The sequence below is a fragment of the Erithacus rubecula genome (genome assembly GCF_903797595.1).
Source record: "Erithacus rubecula genome assembly, chromosome: 8".
In the NCBI taxonomy this organism is placed as follows: Eukaryota; Metazoa; Chordata; class Aves; order Passeriformes; family Muscicapidae; genus Erithacus; species Erithacus rubecula.
Window position 1 is genome coordinate 14,164,664 of NC_136659.1, and position 20,110 is coordinate 14,184,773.

The window sequence follows — 20,110 nt, forward strand, 5'->3', positions numbered from 1 at the left end:
AATTTATATTGTCTCTTACAAGGACTGTACTTGACAGACATTCACACTTACTTAACTTTAGGAGCTTCATACAAGTACAGAAACCTCAGTGGGTGGAAGGAGATGCTTATAATGCTATTAATTAAGAAGTGAAAAGAAAATTAAATTCTATGGAGGAAAAAAACCCCTAATGATGGGCTATAGGAAGCGATGAGGCAAATCAATTCCTTCCTCCTACACAAATACCTGCTAATGCTGGTACAGCAATCTGTACAAGGTCAGCTGTCCATCACATCTCTGTTAGTTTATAAAACTCTTATAAAGTAAGTGGCAATTTGCCACTGCTCCTGCAAGCAACATTCACTTAGGTGTGACTATCAGTTAAGATGCATCTGGGCAATTTTCCAGTAAGTAACATAAGCTTTCCTTTCTACCCTGAAGCTTTATGATGAAGCATTGGCTTCTAATAGTGTCACAAACAAAAGGTGAAGGAAACCAAGGAAGAAGAAAAATACATGGAAGAATATTTCCCCGCAGGTTTTTTTGTAGCTTCAGAAAATAAAAATTATTTTCCAGCCTTTGTGCAGGATCAACTGCATCAGTCACCTTGATGGATGTTTGTTTCAAAAGATCACAGAATCACTACCTTGAGGATATTAAGAAAAAGGCTAGGCAAACTAGTCAATTATTTTATTGTCCTTATTTCTCTTTACATCTAAATACTCCCTTCTCTCCTCTAGATAAGGTCGGACAGGAGAGAAGTCTATTTTTATTGAGCTGAATAAAATATGGTTCCTTTGTGTCCACTGATGGACTTCCAAGTTTTTCCAAAATTTTTGTTTTGGAAGACAAGCTTCTAAGATGTTTGATAAAGTAAAAGTGATTAGTTTTTTTCTTATTAATGGCCTTAAAAATATTATATCCTTGTCCTGATTAGAGGCTTTATTCCACTTTCAAGACAAGTCCCTCATTCATCTTTCCAGAGGGATGTATCCAGAGGGATACATCAGGCAAGAATACAACAGTCCATTCCCTCCAGGGAAACAACCAGTTGAGATTACTTTGTAGTTAAGATCTTACAGACATATTCTTACTAGCTTACTTCTGGGTCAGTACCATGCTCAGTTTGAAGGGATGGTGGCTGTTGGATCAAACTGTACTTCTGCAGAAACCAGCAGCTGTGCTATCTATTCCTGATGTTGTTAGAGCCTCCCTGGAGACCCTGCAGGTCTCCAACAGCCTCCTGCTGTGCCCATTGCTCCAGCAGAACTTCTGCCTCAGTAGCTTCTCCTCTGAAGCACTTCTGGCAGCAGATTTTCCTACAGCAGAGCTGTCTCTACACCATCACAGAGGGAGAACTGTAACCATATTCACTGCCAATCTGGTCCAGGAGACAGACTATCTGTGCAGGCTTCACGTTTGTAAGCAGAGATCCCTTTTTCAGCACAATGCACACACTTAATCTTGTTCAGCTCTAAATTCATTTGTGGAACTCTCATGACTGCTCTTCCTACCCCAATTCCACCTTCAGATTATGGGTGAGTGCTGCATTCCTTGAAGAAGAAAAAGTCAAGCAAGCCCAAGCAATGCTCTTCTTCACACCCTGGTAGCCTTTGGCTCCTTGCAGCAAATTCACAAAGCACACCACAGTATAAACCTCGAACTACAGACTTTTCTAGCAACCATCTTCATTTTCCTTCCTATGAATCAGGAATGGTTCTTTCCTTTTCAGTTGAGTCTATCTTATCTCCTCACAAAAACAGGAGCAAGACCATACACGTGTTCTTTGAAATAGTTACAAATGACAAAACAAAAATTACAAGTTTTAAGATTTACATTAAGGAGTACATTAAAAAGTTCCAGCAGAAATGTTCAGCAGAATATGGGTGTTGTATCTTCATGGTTGCTCCAAACCAGCCTCAATCTATGTATCATCTGTCATCCACAAAAAAATTTCAAGAATGTTCATGGTCCAACTTAATCACTGAGGTTATTATTAATATGCATCTTCTCACCAATGTAAGAGATGGCAGACCCGTTGACTTCCCCAGAGAAAGCATCAGAATTAAAATATATTAACTGTGGAAGTGCTGAATACAAGTATTTTACTTCCACAACGATGCAATGCAATTGTACACAGAATAGGTCCTTTTGCTGCAGGTCTGCTTTTCAAAGGAGAACAAAGGATTTACAAGACAATACATACTGAAAACTACATTACCCTCATAAATGCTGGATGGTCTTTGCAGGCAGTAATATTGCTGTAAATCTTCACTTTTCCTGAGATTGTATCATATGTTCCATTGGAGGAAAAATAAAATCTTGCTTGTGTATCCTCTTTTCTCTTCACATCAACACTCAGATTATAAAGCAATACTACAAAATAAAACCCAGGGAAAATAAAGGTCATAAAATGTTTAAGTGTTGCAATATTAATGAATTAATGGAAATTTTTTATACAAATTGCAATTTGAGACAATTACATAAGTATGTTCTGTAACATCCATTTAAAAATGCTCTGCTTAGAAACACTCTGACAGGAATCCATACCTAATAAAAACTGCTAGTACCCTGAAAATTGATTACTTCATGGCTGCTCCCTGATACATGCTTTTATATCAGGGACAGTTCACCAGGTTGTATTTATATTTTCTATCAAAATCTATTTATAGAAAACCCACTTCAGTTACTTACAGGGCTGACAGTAAATTACAACAAACACTTAAGTCAACTAACACTGACAAATGTTGTTTAACTTCACAGTTTTTTCTATTTAAGTTAGCATTAATTGCCATAACAACAAGTAGCAAGCAAGTTTCAGAGCATTACAGATTTATTACTTCTAAATTTTTGCCAAGGGCTAGGTTATCTACAATGTCTACTACTCCTTCTTTTAAGTTAAAAAGTCTTATGCACAAGTCCAGCAAGGGTGACCCAATCTGACTGCTTATCTTTCAAAATGAATATGAGTTTCAAAAGATGTAACATGCTCCCAAATGTTGTTGTCTGTTCTCACACAGAAGAGTTGAGCAATTTAATTTTATATACTATGTACTTGCAGGGCTGTTTGCAGTTTACAAATAGCACATGACAAGCAGGTTAAAAGCACTCAGGCAATACAGTCAATCATGATATAAAAAGGTATCCATGTTTTCAGCTCTTCATTTTATATTGAAGTCAGATTAATAGTCTATTAAATACCAGTAGCACTATTCTGCAAATAGGTGCATTTAAAATGAATACATATAGTGGGTTGTTTCTCCACTAGCTTACCAATGTAACCAGGCACCTCCCGTCCTCTATAGGTAAAGCATATCTTCAAATTCATACAGGTGGCAGGCTGCTCATTTTCCATGCAGTCTAACTTAGTTCGATTTATTGAACCAGAGTGCTTTATAGCAGCTTCAACAATTATCACTGGCTTTGTTCTAAGAAAAGAAAAGAGTAACTGTTCACATATAATGTTCAGATATAGCTTACAGAATCTCTGCAAAAACTAATCATCCCTGACAATCTATTTTTATATTTTAGAATTAAAATTTTAAAGTTATCTGCATGTTTCAGTTCCAAATAGTTGTATTCACATTGTTACCTCAAAAAGTTGCAGAATGATATTTTTATTTTTTCGAAAGGTTTACTTAAATGTTTCATTTGTAGGGCTTTCTAGAGCCTAATGACTGAAGTTCAATACATCAAGAATATAAAGAAATTAAATGAAACTACTGAATTTTAATTAGCTCCACTAAAAAAAAATAGAGTTACATTGTATGATCTTCAAGAGGACTGAAACACAGCAATCTCACCTCAGCACCACAGCAGAATTAGAGAAAAATGCACCAACTGCTACATCTGCACAAAAAGAATGTATCAATAAACATAATTTGTCAACAGGAATTACTTCTTAATGGTACAGGTATTTTATAGCATATTCACCTTTTGGTTAGCACACTAGCCTGGACAACAAACATGCTTCCAGTGCTCAAACCAGCTCATTGTAACATTTGTAGATGAGACATCTGCTTTAAAATTATAAACCACATTTCCCTTCCCCTTGTGAACTATGATCTCACTATTACATTGTTCTCAGTCCTTAAATAATAGTTAGATGACCGTGAAAACTGACTGCCTGGCCTCAGCTTTACCTCTTCTTTTTTCTTCCCAAAATATCAGATGTGATATGTCATCTCAATGACAGATTCTGCTTCTGTTAGAAATTATCAAGTAGGGCAGTAGGATTGCTCCCTATGAATTTCTACTTTTTTAAATATTAAAAAAAACCAAAATTGTTTAATTTACCTTGATAACCATTGTTGTCTACATCAATGCCACTTGATATGGACTGTCCAAACATGCTTAAAGAATTACTGATTTCTTGTGCTTTTATTCTCTGAGAAGAAAAATGTATAAGGGAAAATTATTCTTGGAAAGCTAATCTCCAAGTTACAATTTCCAATGAAAAATGTTAGCAGAACAATCCTGCTGCTGAACTTAAATCCCACAAACCTTTTCTAAAGCCCCCAAACTAATTTTTTTCTCTCTTACAGGTTATATTATGACTGGAAGCCACAGACCACATGAAAATTTTCTGAAGTCTTTTAATGTATTTCAGATGGTCAGAGAGTTAAATGAAGGGAAAACCCTCTCAGATTTAAACTTGAGGTTTTTTTGGATTGGGTATTTTGCATTGAAAAAGCATACCTGTGAAAACGATGGCGTTATTCCATCTTGCCTGCCATTGTATATATAAATAGCTCCTTTTAGATTATCTTCTTGTGGAGCCCCAATTGCCACATCTGTGGAAAAACAATTTGGCAATGATCTGTTGACTAGGAAATATGACCATGGATCAGCTGAGGAAATGCAAATCATGATGCATGCAATGCCAGAGCAGAGTTACCTCAATTCAAAGCCAACATTGAACAACACAAAGCAAACAGAAACAATACAGACCATGTCAGGACCTGCTTCTACCTTAACTATGTGTGAAAAGCAGCAATCAAATACTGCCATTTTTGTTGAAGATTAAGTCTATTTCTAGCAGTACTAATTTTCACCCTTAAGAGGTTAAAAGGTTACTATGAAAGAAGGCAAAATTATCACGATCTTTTAAAAAAAAGAGGGGGAAAAAAAGCCATGTATTTATGGAACAGTGATGATTTTCCTGTTCTTCCCACATGGATTAAGTCACTGAAACACGAGTAGTCTTATTATAGTGCCTAAAGTGAACCATTTATTTTTGTATGAAATATCTGTAACAGTTAATAATAAGCTTGAAACGGCATTTAACAAGGAGTAATGAAGGTAGCTGGTTGGTACAAAAGGATATGTTTTATGCCTAGATGGCCTAATTCCAGAGGGGTGTGGAAACTCCTAACAAACTGAATGTTCATTCTATTCACCAATCTGCCCTCAATAGCCCTGACCAAAAACTCTCATGTTTCAAATAGCCAGAGGTTGATAACCAAACAATGGAGGGAGGGATCAGGAGATTATTTACACCATCTGGAAAGTCACTATTAATAACTGAACATGCAAAATCAATAACTGAACTATCAGAAATCAGAAATACTTTAGTCTGCACTGAACCAAAATCACAAGAAATGCAAAGCCTCTGAGTGTTGGGTTTTATGGAGCAATTCTCTGAATGAGTCCACTGAATTCACTGTGGTGAATAAACCACTTAAAACATATTATACATCTTTCTACTGGTGAGATGAAAATGGGACGGTCAAGTTGTGCCTGTTAAAATTACACACATGTTCTTGAGGTCAGATTCTACAACAACACATAAACCATTATCTTTACAGCACTGATACTGATGGTTTAGATCATTGAAGAAGTTGGCTCTGCTCTGCTTTTAAATTACTAGAGAAAAATGCTTTATATTACCCAATTTTTCTTTCTATTTTGCTTCCAGCTTTTTTCTTACAATTTTTTCCTACTGCCACCCTCCATATTACATCCACTTTTTATTTCAATATTCCCACAGCAGTCTCCCAACATGAAGATTGTTTTCAATATTTCCATGTATTTAGTACTTACTGGTGACACAGAAGCAGATTTTGACCTAAGTTTTGTTTATGATTGCTACAAAATTGCCAAATTGTTCCCCAACCTTTGTCTTAGATATTTAACACAGGATTAGTGATTCCATTTGAGGTCCAGCACCAAAAATTACAGATTATGTTATCACTTTATGGTCATGCTCTTTTATAAGACAGAACCTAGTCCCTTGGTATCAATGACTGTGAACCAGCTGCACTTCAAGTCAGAAAAGTCAAGTCCCAAACCAAAAGAATTCTCAGACTTCCATAATTCTCCTGTTTATCATCAGACTCCACTGACCAGAGAGCATTAAACCCACCAGGTTCTTACCTTCAAAGCCATCATTATCTATGTCTCCTAGACTGGCTATGGACTCTCCAAACCTCGCTGCATATGAGTCACTCCCGCTGAGCTCTATGTTCAGTTCTTCCATCTTTGCTCCCTGAAGGAAAACAGAGTCAATGGCACATGAACAGAGCCCCTTCCAGGTGACCTGGAATATTACTCAAAACGTTAAAAACTGCCTTGGATACCAATATATAACCCTACCAAACTACTTGATGTAGAAGCAAGCATTTTCAAATATATTTTATGGTACTTAGTGTAGGAACAGTACAGTGATTGCACTTCCACTTCTGAAACTTAGAAAGAATAAGGAGCCCATTCTAATGCATGATCTGTCCAGTGACATTATTCACAAAACTGAGGAGTACCAGTCTCTTTGCTGACTGGCATCAGTAACAGCATGCCAATGTTTCATTCCTTAGTGGTTTCTGAAGGGCTTAATAAGTTATTCTTCGGATGGCAGTTCTGTGGGAAGCACAGCAGTGGGGGAGAGCTTGGCAAAGGCTGCAGTGGCAGGCTGAACCACCTACAGCTCCTAGGAAACCAAGCCAGTCTGTCCTCAGTTCCAGCACTGGGCTGAGTAACTGTGCTACAGCTGACAGTGCAGCCTTTGGGGGTGTGCTGTGCACTGGGGTACCCATCACAGCTCCACTGTTGCTTTCTCCATATCAGGAAATGAGAGAAGAACTCCTGCTCATAGCCTGTTAAACCAGAACGGCTGTGTTGCCGTGTGCTTTTAACAGAAAATACTTACAGAACCTGAGTTAATATAGACATAAACTCTTCCCTCTTCTCTGATAGTACTTTGCATTGGAGCACCAACTAGTAAGTCAGAGAAGCCATCTGAATTCAGGTCCACAGCACAAACTGCAGCTCCAAAGTAAGAACCAAGCTGTGTGCAGACAAGAAATCATTATTATTTTTTGATTTTGATGAAGATGCACTAGAAGTTATAAGGTGCAGAAAAACAATATGAAAGATTTACCTTTTTACCCCTTAGTTCAAATAGAATATTTAGTTGCCTCTCAATGCTAAAAATATATGCCTAAAATGAAAAGAAAATACAAGTTCAATTCAGCAAACTAACCTGAAATACTTCCCAGTGCTTTCTCTAAGCATGTGCTATAGAATCAGCAAAACAATGCACCATATCACATAGTACAGCTATCTCCTATTTCCTACCTGCACCTTCTTTAACATCATAGTTCACATTAATGCTACCCAGACTGCCTACTCTAATTCCTTCTTCAACTTTTCCTCCCATGAGAGGTCACATCTGATACTTGTCTTTAATATATTAATCTAAATGGGAAGTGTGTTTTTGTGGGGTTATAGTCTTCAAGCCAATATTATAGACAATCCCTTACTTTACCAGTCTGCTCCTGTTGGGGAGCCCCTCCAATTACTTCTGTACTGGATGGTGTCAGAAAGTGTCCAGCTCCAACAGAATATCCTGCAAATCAGAAATGCACTATTCAATACAGCAAATAACAAAGAGTGGGAGCACACCTTATAAAAGCTGTCAACATCACAAATTATCATGAGTCTGACATTCAGACCTCCTGTAAGTCACCAGTGAAAATAGAATAGAAAGTGTTTGAAGTAAAAGGTCACTACAGACAGTAAGTTCCATCAAGCAGGAAAAAGTGTCAGAAACACTCATTTCTTCCCAAGAACTCAATTATCTGCCATACTTCAAAAGACAATAAAATAAATTGCAGACACCTTATTTAATGCATATTCTGCAATTGTTCAGTGAGTCCATACTATTAACACAAATAAAAATTATCAAAAGTACATGCACTGCAATGTGAAAGTACTTGATTCAATTGTTAGTCTTTGATTATTATAACTGGATTGAAGAAAAATTAAATGTAGTGCTACTTCTGTGTGCACGTACACACAGCACCATGGACACACACATGAAAATGTCAGGAACAAATTGCAAAAGCCTGATTGTGCAACAAGAAAACATTACATCAGCTTTTGTAAATAAATCTACATTACAAAGCATTTCTGTATGTGGACAGAGAGATTGTAAACAGGATCATATTTTGGTGCAGACATCCAGACACAGAATTGCAGAACAAAGGCAAACACCTTAACCTGTAGCTGCACAAGTCATCATGACTCTTTTCAGAATATATTACAGCTCAGTTGAAGCAGGGAACACAGATAATATATTCTGCTACCCTTGCATTTGCTCAATGACTGCTGATGTTCACAGCATGCAGAGAAACTGGAAAAATCATCTTGGATAGATGAGAACAAGCCTTGAATCTTTCATTTGTGAAGATAACTGCCTAGAATTCAAATTCTTGTTAAGCCACATTTTTCTTTTCATATTTTAAGTTAAAAGAGATGAACAGAGCAATTTATCACTTGAAAGTCAACACCTAGTTTTTATGTACTCAACCAAAAAAATAAGGATGAACCTTAATTTGCTTCCTCTGACATTTATTTTCTAGTTATTTTTGCTTTGTTAAAGTGTAAACATTACTAATTCTTAAGAATTCTAAAAAATCCCAAACATACATATTACAGTGATCACAAAGTCATTTTTCTTTAATTGCATTAAAATATTTGGCAGGGGAAAGAGAAATCATATAACTGAGCCTTTACATTTAAATGCACAGAGAAATGCAATTTTATTTCCAACTCCATAGTTTTCTCCTTTTTACCATCACTACAGTTGTTCAGTTTTCTGAAATGTTATTTGCCCTTTTCAGATTTCTAAAAGGAACTGTCTTCTACTTTATGATTTCTTTAAAGCAGTTTGTCAAATGCCTAAGGTTACTTTTTTATCAGGGCCAGCTGATTTGAAAGACTGATTAACTTTGAAAATTCCTTTTATAGAAGTCAGCTACTACTCTCCAAGAGACTCTGAAGAAGCCAAGAAAATATAACCTAGTGTTATGTATTACAAGTGTCTTTCTAATGTCCTTCTTTCTGTTGTTTGGTACACAAACAACTTTGCTACTTCCAACTTATGGAAAATGCTACAATACTACTGCACTTTCTGTAGTCTCCAGCTTCCTAATTATTCTTTAACAATTCAATAAAAGTATAAATAAAGATGCCAATGTCTTGTTCCCTACCAGAGGAAGGAGAGAGTAAGTAGATAATTGTATCTACTTACATGCTTGAATTACAGTGGTCACAATAGGCTTCCACCACTTGGTAGGAATAGTTTTATTCATTGCTCAAGGGAGCAACAAACTCAGACTTCTAAAACAAGAGTGATTTGGTAACAGAACTAACCCTAAACAGATTGTTGTCTTCAATAATTAAAGACAGGACAGAAGCTGAGGGAGGGGAAGAAAGGTACCTTTAAATTCTTTCAACCACACTATGGATTATCATGAGGGAAGGAAGCAGAGGTTAAAGCACCTGAAACTGCAAAATTCCAGGTTTATCACAGCTTCTACTGTAAAGACACACAGATGAGCTAATGCTGCCCTTCTTCACTTTTCTGTAAAAGGGCAAGTTTAGCAGACATAGGGCTCTGCTGAGCCAACATGCACCACATCACTAGGATGAAGCAAACTCCAGCTGATTTCAGGTCCTGGATGGCCAAGGTAACAAAGAGAGACCACACGTGTGTGGAAAGCCTTCCCAAACTTCTCCCCAACAGAGTCCTTATGTCTCCATTTGCCTGTATCTGATTTCTGTCAATGATTTGACTCATTCATTACAGAAATTCTTATTCTTATGAAGCATAAATCTGGAATGAACTTTCTGAACTGGTTGACCCTAGGGATCTGTGTGTCTGATTCCTGTTTATCACCCAGTCTCTCTTCTGCTTGACTTCCCCACAGAGTCACTGTGGCCTTTTGCAGGCTCAGAACTGAATTCTAATGTCTTAGACTTCAGTCAGTTGACTGCATTTCACAATTATTTCATAACATTTGCCAACTTCCCATTGTCAGAGGAATGGAATCAGAAACAGGAAATGTTTATCCACACAAGCCGGAACTTTGAATGGGAAAATGCAAAAACCAATGGTCACAGGCAAAAATATTCTTGCTCAGGATTCAGGAAGGACAGATGAGCTTTTCTCAGTGTGTAGTGAGAAGACTGAAGCTGCTGTTGCTTTTTTGGCATAAACCTTTCCATACTGTAGCACTAAATTCAGGTAGTTGCTTGGATATAGGTACATGAGTGGAACTTCCTTGGTTACAGACACTCACAAATGAGGTTTGTCTTCACACATATCCAGACTAAGTTATGTTTGGAATAAAAAAAAACCAAACAACCACTGGAGGAAAGTTTGTCTCTAAAGATCATAGCATACTTCCCCTTACTGACAATACAATTAAGACTTGCTTGCTTGCAGTTTTTACTGTAAAAATCTTTTCATATTTCTGTTATATGTCAAACCACTGTCTTTTTCCATGAAAGCTCTTGGCAGCATTTCAGACTTGAGTGAAATGAAAACCATTGCTAAACCAGAAACATCCCTACCTTTTAAATCAAGAAATGGTTAAAAGTCAGTGGTGAGATGATAAGAATAGAAATCCACTGTTTGAGAAGCTTCCTCATAAAAAGAACAGAGAAGAAGCTTTATAAATAAGTAATACTTAACAAAATCAGAACACATCTTTAGAACTGCTGTTTCTGGGAATAATAGTGAAAACACAGAGAAACACTGTGTACTCACCCCAAGACCAGCTATCTAGCTTATATTTTAGTAAAGTATTAAATATTTTAAGTACCTAGATAACTGCCAAATTTCACTTGGTTATTTGAATCTGTGTAAGCATGGATTGTATTTGCAGTTGTATTGTATACAAAAATAGAACCAGTCCAATAAAATGATCCAGGGGCTCCCATTATAATTAAGTCCTAAAAGAAAAGTAAAACAAAGCCATATTACTCACACTGAAATATTCACAACAACAAGCAAAACAGCTAAAATGCCATTCTTTAAATCTCCTGTGAATTCTTTTCTATGCTACTGGAGATGCATCTGGCTCAGCACTGGTGTTTACTACTAAATTACAGATAATATTTTCCAGACTTTGTAAGAATACCATTATTAAAAGCTTTTAACTGTAACAACAAAATAGAGCAACAACCAGGATATTCTCTTTTCGAAAGAGTTTTTCAGAAATTAAAATCTTAGGGTGGAATGGAGATTAAATAATATAAAGCATTATTCTGTGAAGCAAGAAGGTAAGCATTATGATGTTACATCAAACAGATTAAAGAGAATAGTAAAATTTCACCCTCTGCTATATCCATGTCCTTTTTCCAGGTGAAAAATAACTTTGGATTTAGTAAGATGTAAAAGTATTCTTGGAAATAAAAATTAAAGTCTTACTTGGGAATTATCATGCAAGTCATACATAGCAAGATTCAATTAAAAAAATTCAAAAAGTGCTTTTTCCCTCCCACAATAAAATGCAGCATTGATATTTGCATTTACATATCCACTTTTATATATTATACATAAAAGTAAGTATATAAACAGAGAGACATTTGATATCTTTAATACATACCTCAATGTAAAAACTAGACATTCCAGCCTGACATGACCCATGGTTTTCTCCAAACTTTCGTGCATGATCTGGGAACAGGCAAGAAATATTGGAAAGGATGAGAAGCATGTAGTTTCAGAGTTTTATTACCAGGCTTTCAACAGAAGTTGAGACAACTCAGAAAAAAACCCCAAGCAACACTTCCCCCAAAAAGTTGGTTTACAGTTCTGTAGTAACACTAAAAATACTGGTTTCCACCATATAGCCTTTAGGTGCAACATAGCATTGTGCCAAACTCAAAAACACTATCTATCACTTGATCACTCCTGCTTTTGAAACACCATAACTTTAAAGGCTATACTTTTCTTTCAAAATTGTTCCATGAACAAAACAGCCAATAGTTTGAGCACCACATCCAGATGCTCTTCCACTCTGTACTTCAGGCATTCTCTGACAGGCTCATGCATCTTGACAGAACTTGACCTGTGCTCCACTGGTGCCATGAAGGGTTTGTGTTATGGCAGTCACAAACATATTGCTTTCATCCTAGCAATCCAACACTGTCCCAGCTCTGTCTTCCTGCAATTCTTTGCTGACTGCCTGCCACCAGGGTTCCCTTCACTCCATAGATTTGTTCACTTAAAGTCTTCAAAGATAAAAGCATGATTTCACCACCCCTTGTAACAGTCAGCAGCAGGATATTTGATGACATTACTGTCTGCACAGGAAGGTCAGACTGTCAGCTGATCCTTGCATTAGCAAAGCACAGGGCATGGGATTGTTCTCCTGGGTGGGTGGCAGATGAGAATGGGAAAGCAGGGATGGAATCATGTGATAGATTCAGGTCTTCACTCTTATTCTGCTCCTCAAGTTTTCTGAGGAAGAACCCCTGAAGGTCTCATGCCACAGCAGTAGCCTTGGCAGAAGGCAAGTGTGGGACAAGGACACGCAAGGACTGTGACAGGCACTGCAGCACCTTTGTATCAAAGGATAAGGAGCTGATGGCAACAATCACTTGCAGGTATTTCTGCTGCTGTGCTGTGAGACCCTCCAGAGCAATGAAAAGAGTAAAGGAAGGAAGGAAGAATGTCCTCTACTGGCCTGCTTTTGAGAAGCACACATCCTTCAGCAATGCAGTCTGGGAAAAAAAACTATTCTGTTGCCCTGTTTCAGTTTTTGTTTTCCTTTTTGAAAGCACGTTTTCTTTGAAGTGATAAACATCTTTACATCACAAACTGGGCTCATATCATCAGCATTCAGCCTCCAAGCCTTTGGCTGCAGAGCACCTGCTCAGAGCAACACAGGCTTTTCACAAACACGGCACCATTCAATTGTGCATCTCACCCTTCCCTACAAAAGGACTCAAGCATTCTGCTTACCTATATAGCATGGACATATTCTTCTGCTCAGCTCAGTTCGAAAATCAGGAGGGATGGCAAAACAAATACCATGTGGCAGTTTGTGCTCATTTTTCACATAAAACACATTTTTCCATCTATGTCCACAAGCCTATGGATATAAAACAAACACAGCATTCGACATGGAAGCCCAAGAAAGCAGTCTGACAAACAGACACACAGACCAATGGTTAATACATACAATGATAGGCCCGCTCTCCTTGGGCTGCCTCGACAAGCTGACACCCAGCCACTGATTATCCCGCTCCTCCAGACAGGTCTTCCCACAGCGCTCTCCACTGGGATGGCCTAGGAGACAAAGAGCAATGCTCTGAACAGAGGGATGGGGTGAAGAACAACAGGAGCACCTAAGAACTCTGGGGACACAAAGCAGCAATTTGGGTTTGGTGGATTTGACCTCTGTCTCTCTCTTGCACAAGTCATGCAGACTTTTTATTTTCCTCTTGAGCAAGGGTATGGCTGTGGGTAGCCAAAGGGAACATATTGGCTCTGAATGTGATAGGCTGGCAGCGAGGATGGCTTCCCCATCATTACTCAGATAAAAAGTGACATTACACTCAAAGGTGAAGGGTTGCTCCTGTAAGTGCTCTTCAGCCTAAAAGTTATAATAAATACATGTAATACCTCTGAGCGTCACCTAAACTCTAGCCTAAAGCAAACATCTCTCCAGCTATGTAGCAGACCTCAATGGCTGCAAATGGCTATGAAATAAAGGTTGTATAACTGCCATCTCTACTGGTGATGGCAGATCATTACCTATGCATGTCCTGCATGCTCCTTTCACTGCTGAAGTTATTCACCAGCAGCTCTAGTGCTTGTTCTTAAGTAGAGCTATTTTTTTAAAAGCTTGAGACTATACATTGAAACATCTTTAACTCTACCCTCACAGCCCAAAAAGCTACTGTATTGCCAAGTTACAAAATATTTGCTTTCTTCTGGAAAGCAGTAATGGTCCCCAGGGTAAGGAGAAGCTACACATTCATTCTAAGGTATGTAAAGCACAGTTCTCCTTTTTAAGATGTTTGTATGAATAAGCATTAACCAAATTATTGAATCGGCATTTTCTATGCATCAGCATGATAGTTTATGAAAAAAACTTCTTATAAAATAAGGAAACACATGTCATTTGAACAAACTGTTTTGCATAATTTTTAAGACTCTCGGATTGAACACAGCTACAGGTGAACCCAAAACATTTGATGTTTAAGGGCTAGTTTAGTTACCCAGAAGAGACTGCCAGTACAGACCAGAGTACTAATGCTGATGAGACATTGTTTGCACGGGGAAAAGCCCCATAAAACACCCCACAACTTCTCACCTCTTGCCCCAGCCTGCAACAATTAACCTACCAAACAAGAACAAAGAGCAAAACTGTGCTAAGAGCAAAACTGGCATTTATTACTGGCCAATACATTAGAAAGTTTAAAAGAATACATAGATTATCCTATTGGTTAATATCAGAGATGCAACCTTCTGTGTAATGAACATGTACTGCTTTTCAGAAATAAGTGTGGAATTTAGTTTTGGAATTGAATTTTGGAATTATGCCATGGAAATCTTCTCTTCCTTAGGGAATTATAGAGCATGTTAATCTGATTGAAATCTCCTCAGAAAAGAAAACTCTATTACACTCCCATGTGTAAGAATTAGTCCCCCTTTAAATTGCAAAAGGCACTTCTGCTAAGTCCCTTCTAAAAATGCTCTTATAACAATGACTTACCTAGGACTTGCTTTTGTGTGGATTTGCAGGAAATGGAAGTAGAGAAGACCAAGGCAATACATTTAGACCCCAATAGACAGAGACTTGTTATCAGTAAATCAAGTAAAACAGACAATGATGATGTGAGAGATGGTAAGTTCAGTTTGACTCAGTGCTTCATTCCTGTGCCTGTTTCAGAGGTTTGTAACAATAAAAAGCACCACCATTCCTCAACACTCATTGGATTGCATTCCCCTTTTCCTTTGCTCCAGTATATGGCAATTCAGGATTATTTTGGCCCTCTGCTGACATGCTGCCTTATGTTTCCTCTCTTTCTCTGACTGGCAAGCATTCAACCACCTTGAAATTACAGACTTCTGTGGGGGAGAGAAGTGAGAACCTGACATCCTACACACCCTGATGAGTCCCTGCTCAGGCTATGACATTATAAAAGCTTTATCAAATGAAAAAATGCAGTACTCTGCACAAGCAACAGAGCAGCACTGCATAAGCTCAAGAGGACATGGCAGCTTGGTTGCCTCAGGGAAAAGGAGCACGTGCTGTCATAAAGTCACTGAGAAATAAGTAATTGCCCATGCCTATGCACATTACACAGCTGGAAGATATACTTCTGCTACAAACCCCTCTGAACACATCCACAGAAACAATGCAACTGCAGATAAATAAGGTCATAACTTACAAAGTCACTTCTGGTTTTGGCCCCAAGGATCATAATACGGATGTTTGCAATGCTATCTGAGAAACCAGTTTTATACAACTTGCTCCAGTGTTTTCCATGCCCAACAGCCTCTCATGATCCTTTTTATCCTCCCATAACTCCTCTGGTCCTATTGCTAACTGATGAAAATGATGAAGCCTACTGCAAAGGCAATAAGCCTTCTGATATCCTGTTTCTAGATGTCAGGGTCTCACACTCTATTTCTACTCACCAGGAAGTATTTTCTGTTTTAACAGATCTAATAGATTTTATCTCTCTTACATCCCTCAAATGACTTCTACCCAAAACATTTGAAAATGATACCTGTTTCCATCATTTACAACAGAGCTAAGTCCAGAGGATCCCATGTTCCTTGGAATAGTATGGCTATTTCAAAAAAGGTCACTTGCAAGATACAAGCCATGAAAGTGGCATAAAAAAGCCAACCTACCAAAACCCAAACTTACCAAAATCAAAGTTGAACAAACAGAGCTCTGCCTTTTGGGGAAAACAATTAACTGCTCACTTTTCCATTGTAATGATTCAGCTGGGGGAGCTAGAGGGCAATTTGTTCACAGGTTAATTGTAGCAGAGACTTAAAGGAAGGGAGCAAGACTGAAACTGCATGCAGAACTTCCTGGCCTATGTTAAACACTATGCACTGAACTTACTGCATTCATTTGTAGCTAAAACAAATTTTTTCTGGACGGCAAATTGCACATATTATTTCCTATATATTTTAGCCAGTCAAACACTGTTTCAAATCTGAGATGAGTACTATTGAAGAATTTCTGTAGCATTTTGTAAGTCCAAACTTCAATAGGTCAAAACATCTAAAGAACTTGGTGTAAATTCCTCTGCAATAATCCATAACTACCCCAAACTGATGTGGGCAAGGATTTGAAACTCAAGACCAGAACATGGACACCTAGTGCTTCAACCTGAAGCACTCTGTCTTCTACTTAGGCCTGAAGTTTGTTTACAAGCCTCTGCATCGAATACATGCCATTATTTAAAAATACTCCAAACACAAATAAATCTGCAGCCTAGAACACTTGGCACCATAAACAGAAGTACTAGAACTCGAAAAGAGACTGAAAACTCTTCTATTCATCAATCAAAGAGAGATTTTAAAGTGCCAATGAGGGGCTAGGCAGACAAAGACTTGCTAGTGTATCTCATAGTTCTTTTCAGCTCCTAAACCAGCCTAGGGCCTGCAACATCCTGAAGAACATTAGAGTTCTTTAAAGTATATCTGGATGAGTTATCCCAGACACTGTGATGACTGCAGCACAAGACTGTTCCAGGCAGCTCTTTTGCTACTGAGGAAGCAGATAGGAACGTGTGACATACCAAAATACAACAGCAGTTTTGTGTGATCAGTAGCTTCCTATTTGTTTGTGAATCCTTCATTAATTAATTATGGCAGCTTTAAGACTACTTTAGTGAAGTGACAAAATATTTCAAATTTATGTCTCTAAATAACTTACATCCATTTATTACAGAAGCCTAACATTTGGAAAGCCATTTCTATTGCCTGTTATCACCTCTACTTTTTTATGACTTGTAATTAGAAACTTACCACCTCAAAGATGCTTTTACCAGAATTAAATGAGAATTCAGCTATTTAAGAGCAGGATAGAAACACTTATTTCTCATTGTGCCTCTTCAGAAGTGCAATGCATTGCCACATTTTTCTAAGGAAATTCCCTATTCTATGAGTTCAGAACCCAAACTTGAATGAGTTAGATGAGAGATAATTAAGTTCAGCTTAGGAATTGCAAGTTCCCCTGCACATTTCTCTGACCTCAGATACTACCCCACTTCATTCACATCCCATGCACCACAGCTGCCTTTGGCTTCTCCACTGACCTCAATGACCTGTTTTACAATACAGCACTTCTTTTCAGATTCTATTTAATTTCACAAACCATAGTGATGCAAAGATGTCATCTAGCAGTAATGGAAACCTAGAGCTTGCCAAAATCTCACATGGTATAACTATTTCTAAGAAACGTATGTTGTGCAACCTGCAGCCTCTAAACCTGGGAATAGAGGCAATGTTAACCCAAGCCTTTGGAACCAGTAAACATTTTCATATACTTGTTACCTCATTTCACTTAGAATCCCTTAAGCTATTGAAGAAAAACGGATCATATGATTTCTTTAGATTTTGTTTCTCCATTGGCTAAATGAGTAAATTTTGAGGCACTGCAGAGGTACATAGTTTTCAAAGAACCTTAAATTTTCAACCCTTCCTTTCCTTCCCTCACACAGTAAAGAACTATTTTTACCACCAATCCAGGAACAGGGCTTTATTGCCTCTTAGCATATGCTATTTCACCACTGTAGTTGACCTCTTTGACTTTTTGCCAGCCTCCTCCTACAAATAGCCAGTCAGAAAAAAAAAGCTCTTTGTTATGTATAACTTTTTAATAGATATAGTATTGGAACAAAATTACTTAACAAAACCCCAAAAAACTACTTGGGCTGATATAAAGTTAATTTCCACTCTTTCTAGTAGCAACTGCTTGTCTTTCATATGCGACTACACAAACCTTAGGTTTTTGTAGCCCTAATACAAAATATAACTCTTATATCCATTTGTAGCAAAAAAAAAAAAAAAAAAAAATTAAAAAAATGGACAGAACCTGTGAGTTCTAACTTTTATGCACAGACATGTAGAGAAATAATTGTTTTACCCTATTTTGGTCACAGAATGCTGAGCTCTGCCCTGACAGCCACCAGTCCATGGCGCGCTATTGCTTTCAAATATTTTGATAGCCCTTTCCCGCGCTCCTCCTGAACATAACGGATGGGATAGTCTTGGTCAGAGGGTGGCAGAGCACCAGCTGAGGAACATGCTCTCCATAGCGTATGAATAGCGTGAACAGCACTGCATGCAAGAGGGACAGGAAGAGAGCCCAAAGCAATTCACACATGTTCACGGCAACCCACTGCGAAGCCTTCCCCTTTTTAACAAGTATCAAACGCTCGAAAGTTGAGTAAGTTCAGACAGTTGCATCGCTTAAGTATGGAGGCTGCGGAGATAGAGAGAAGTTAAATGCAGGACCCATAAAAACTGAGCCAGTCAAAAATAGCTTTGTTCGCCTGAAACTCCAGCAAATCTACAAACAGGGAGAACCCATCAGCAATACAGCTGTGGTTCAGAGTTCCTTTAGGGCGGCTTTTACGAAGAGAAGGCTTTGCAGAAGAAAACGTGATTTAGGCGTACAGTTCCACCCTACCATCCCTGAGCTTACTGCATTCACCCACCGCCCTGAAAGCTGCCCCGGCTCCCCGCAGAGCAGTTTCAGAAGGTGAGAAACGGCTGTGGGAACGACATCTGGCACACCTAACTTCCCCTAATCAATTGTTGGCTCATGTTTTCTCTCTTGAGCCGCTACAGTCTTTGGGCAATAGCGCTGATCTCGCCTTTGGGTTGGAGGCACAGCACGCCGCAGTCTGAGCCGGAAGGGCCCAGAGCACCCCGCAAGGCAGCGCAGCGGAGCCGGGTGCGCGCAGGGCGGCGGCACCGACCCCCCGTGCCCGGGCACCGACCCTCATCCCCGCCCACGCCCCGCCGACTCACCCAGCTGGAGCTGCTCGCACCCTCCGCTGGAGTTCCCCCCGATCCGGCACCGGAATATGGCCCCGGGGTTGACCACCGACTCGTTGGCGGGCCAGCTGGCCCGGGGCGCGCCCGCCACCAGCCTGCGGGGCAGAGACGGCAGCGTGAGGAGCCGCGGCCGGGACAGGCGCCACGGGGCTCGCTCGCTCGCTCGCTCATTCACTCGTTCACTCACCACCGCTCCTCGCCGTGGCCGTGCAGGAGAACCGAGTACCCGAAGAGGGTCCCGTTGTCCCCGCGGAAGAGCAGCGCGTGCTGCGTGTCCAGGTTGTAGGGCCGCGCCGTCGGCAGGCACTGCCACAGCAGGAGCAGCAGGGCGGCCCGGACCGCAGCGCCCCGCGCCCTCCCGCAGCTCCGCATGGCTCCGGCCGAGCGGCAGCGCACCGACGCCGGCTTCCCGCCTGTCTGCTCGGCGAGAGGGGAGGGCAGGGCAGCGCCGCGCCCCGCCCTGCCCTGCCCCGGGTCGCCCTGCCCGCAGCCCGGCCTGGGGGTGTCCCCGCGAATGGGGCACGCCGCCACCTCCTCCGGCGCGGCCGCGGCCCCTCTCCCTTGCAGGCGGCGGGGGTCGGGTTTCTCCCCGCCCCGTCCGCGCCCACGGGCGCGCTGCGGAAGGGACGCGGCCGTCCCGGTAGCGGCGGAGCAGAGTCCCCCTAGCTTCACCTCCACACACTCGCCCGGCCGGGCCGGCAAAGGGTTATGCAGATACCGCAAACTTTCCTAAAGTCTCCCGCCGAGCAGCGGGTGGGCAGCTCCACCCAAGCGCAGGACGGCGTTATGAGAAAGGAAGTGTGGAGA

General features: G+C 39.9%; 1 protein-coding gene across 1 annotated transcript in view; it reads right to left on the bottom strand.

The window, feature by feature from the left end:
- ITGA4 (integrin subunit alpha 4) overlaps positions 1–19,867 on the bottom strand; it is a 31,275-nt gene extending 11,408 nt beyond the window's left edge. Inside the window, exons 1-15 of the mRNA XM_079311552.1 lie at positions 19,491–19,867; positions 19,277–19,398; positions 13,449–13,555; positions 13,229–13,358; positions 11,871–11,938; positions 11,085–11,214; positions 7,737–7,822; positions 7,355–7,414; positions 7,124–7,261; positions 6,355–6,466; positions 4,678–4,772; positions 4,276–4,366; positions 3,783–3,828; positions 3,253–3,407; positions 2,201–2,355 (exon numbers count right to left, since the gene is read on the bottom strand). Coding sequence (XP_079167678.1) covers positions 2,201–2,355; positions 3,253–3,407; positions 3,783–3,828; positions 4,276–4,366; positions 4,678–4,772; positions 6,355–6,466; positions 7,124–7,261; positions 7,355–7,414; positions 7,737–7,822; positions 11,085–11,214; positions 11,871–11,938; positions 13,229–13,358; positions 13,449–13,555; positions 19,277–19,398; positions 19,491–19,675 — 1,680 coding nt within the window. The 5' untranslated portion in view covers positions 19,676–19,867. The remainder of the gene's footprint in view (positions 1–2,200; positions 2,356–3,252; positions 3,408–3,782; positions 3,829–4,275; positions 4,367–4,677; positions 4,773–6,354; positions 6,467–7,123; positions 7,262–7,354; positions 7,415–7,736; positions 7,823–11,084; positions 11,215–11,870; positions 11,939–13,228; positions 13,359–13,448; positions 13,556–19,276; positions 19,399–19,490) is intronic.
- Positions 19,868–20,110: the final 243 nt, after the last annotated feature.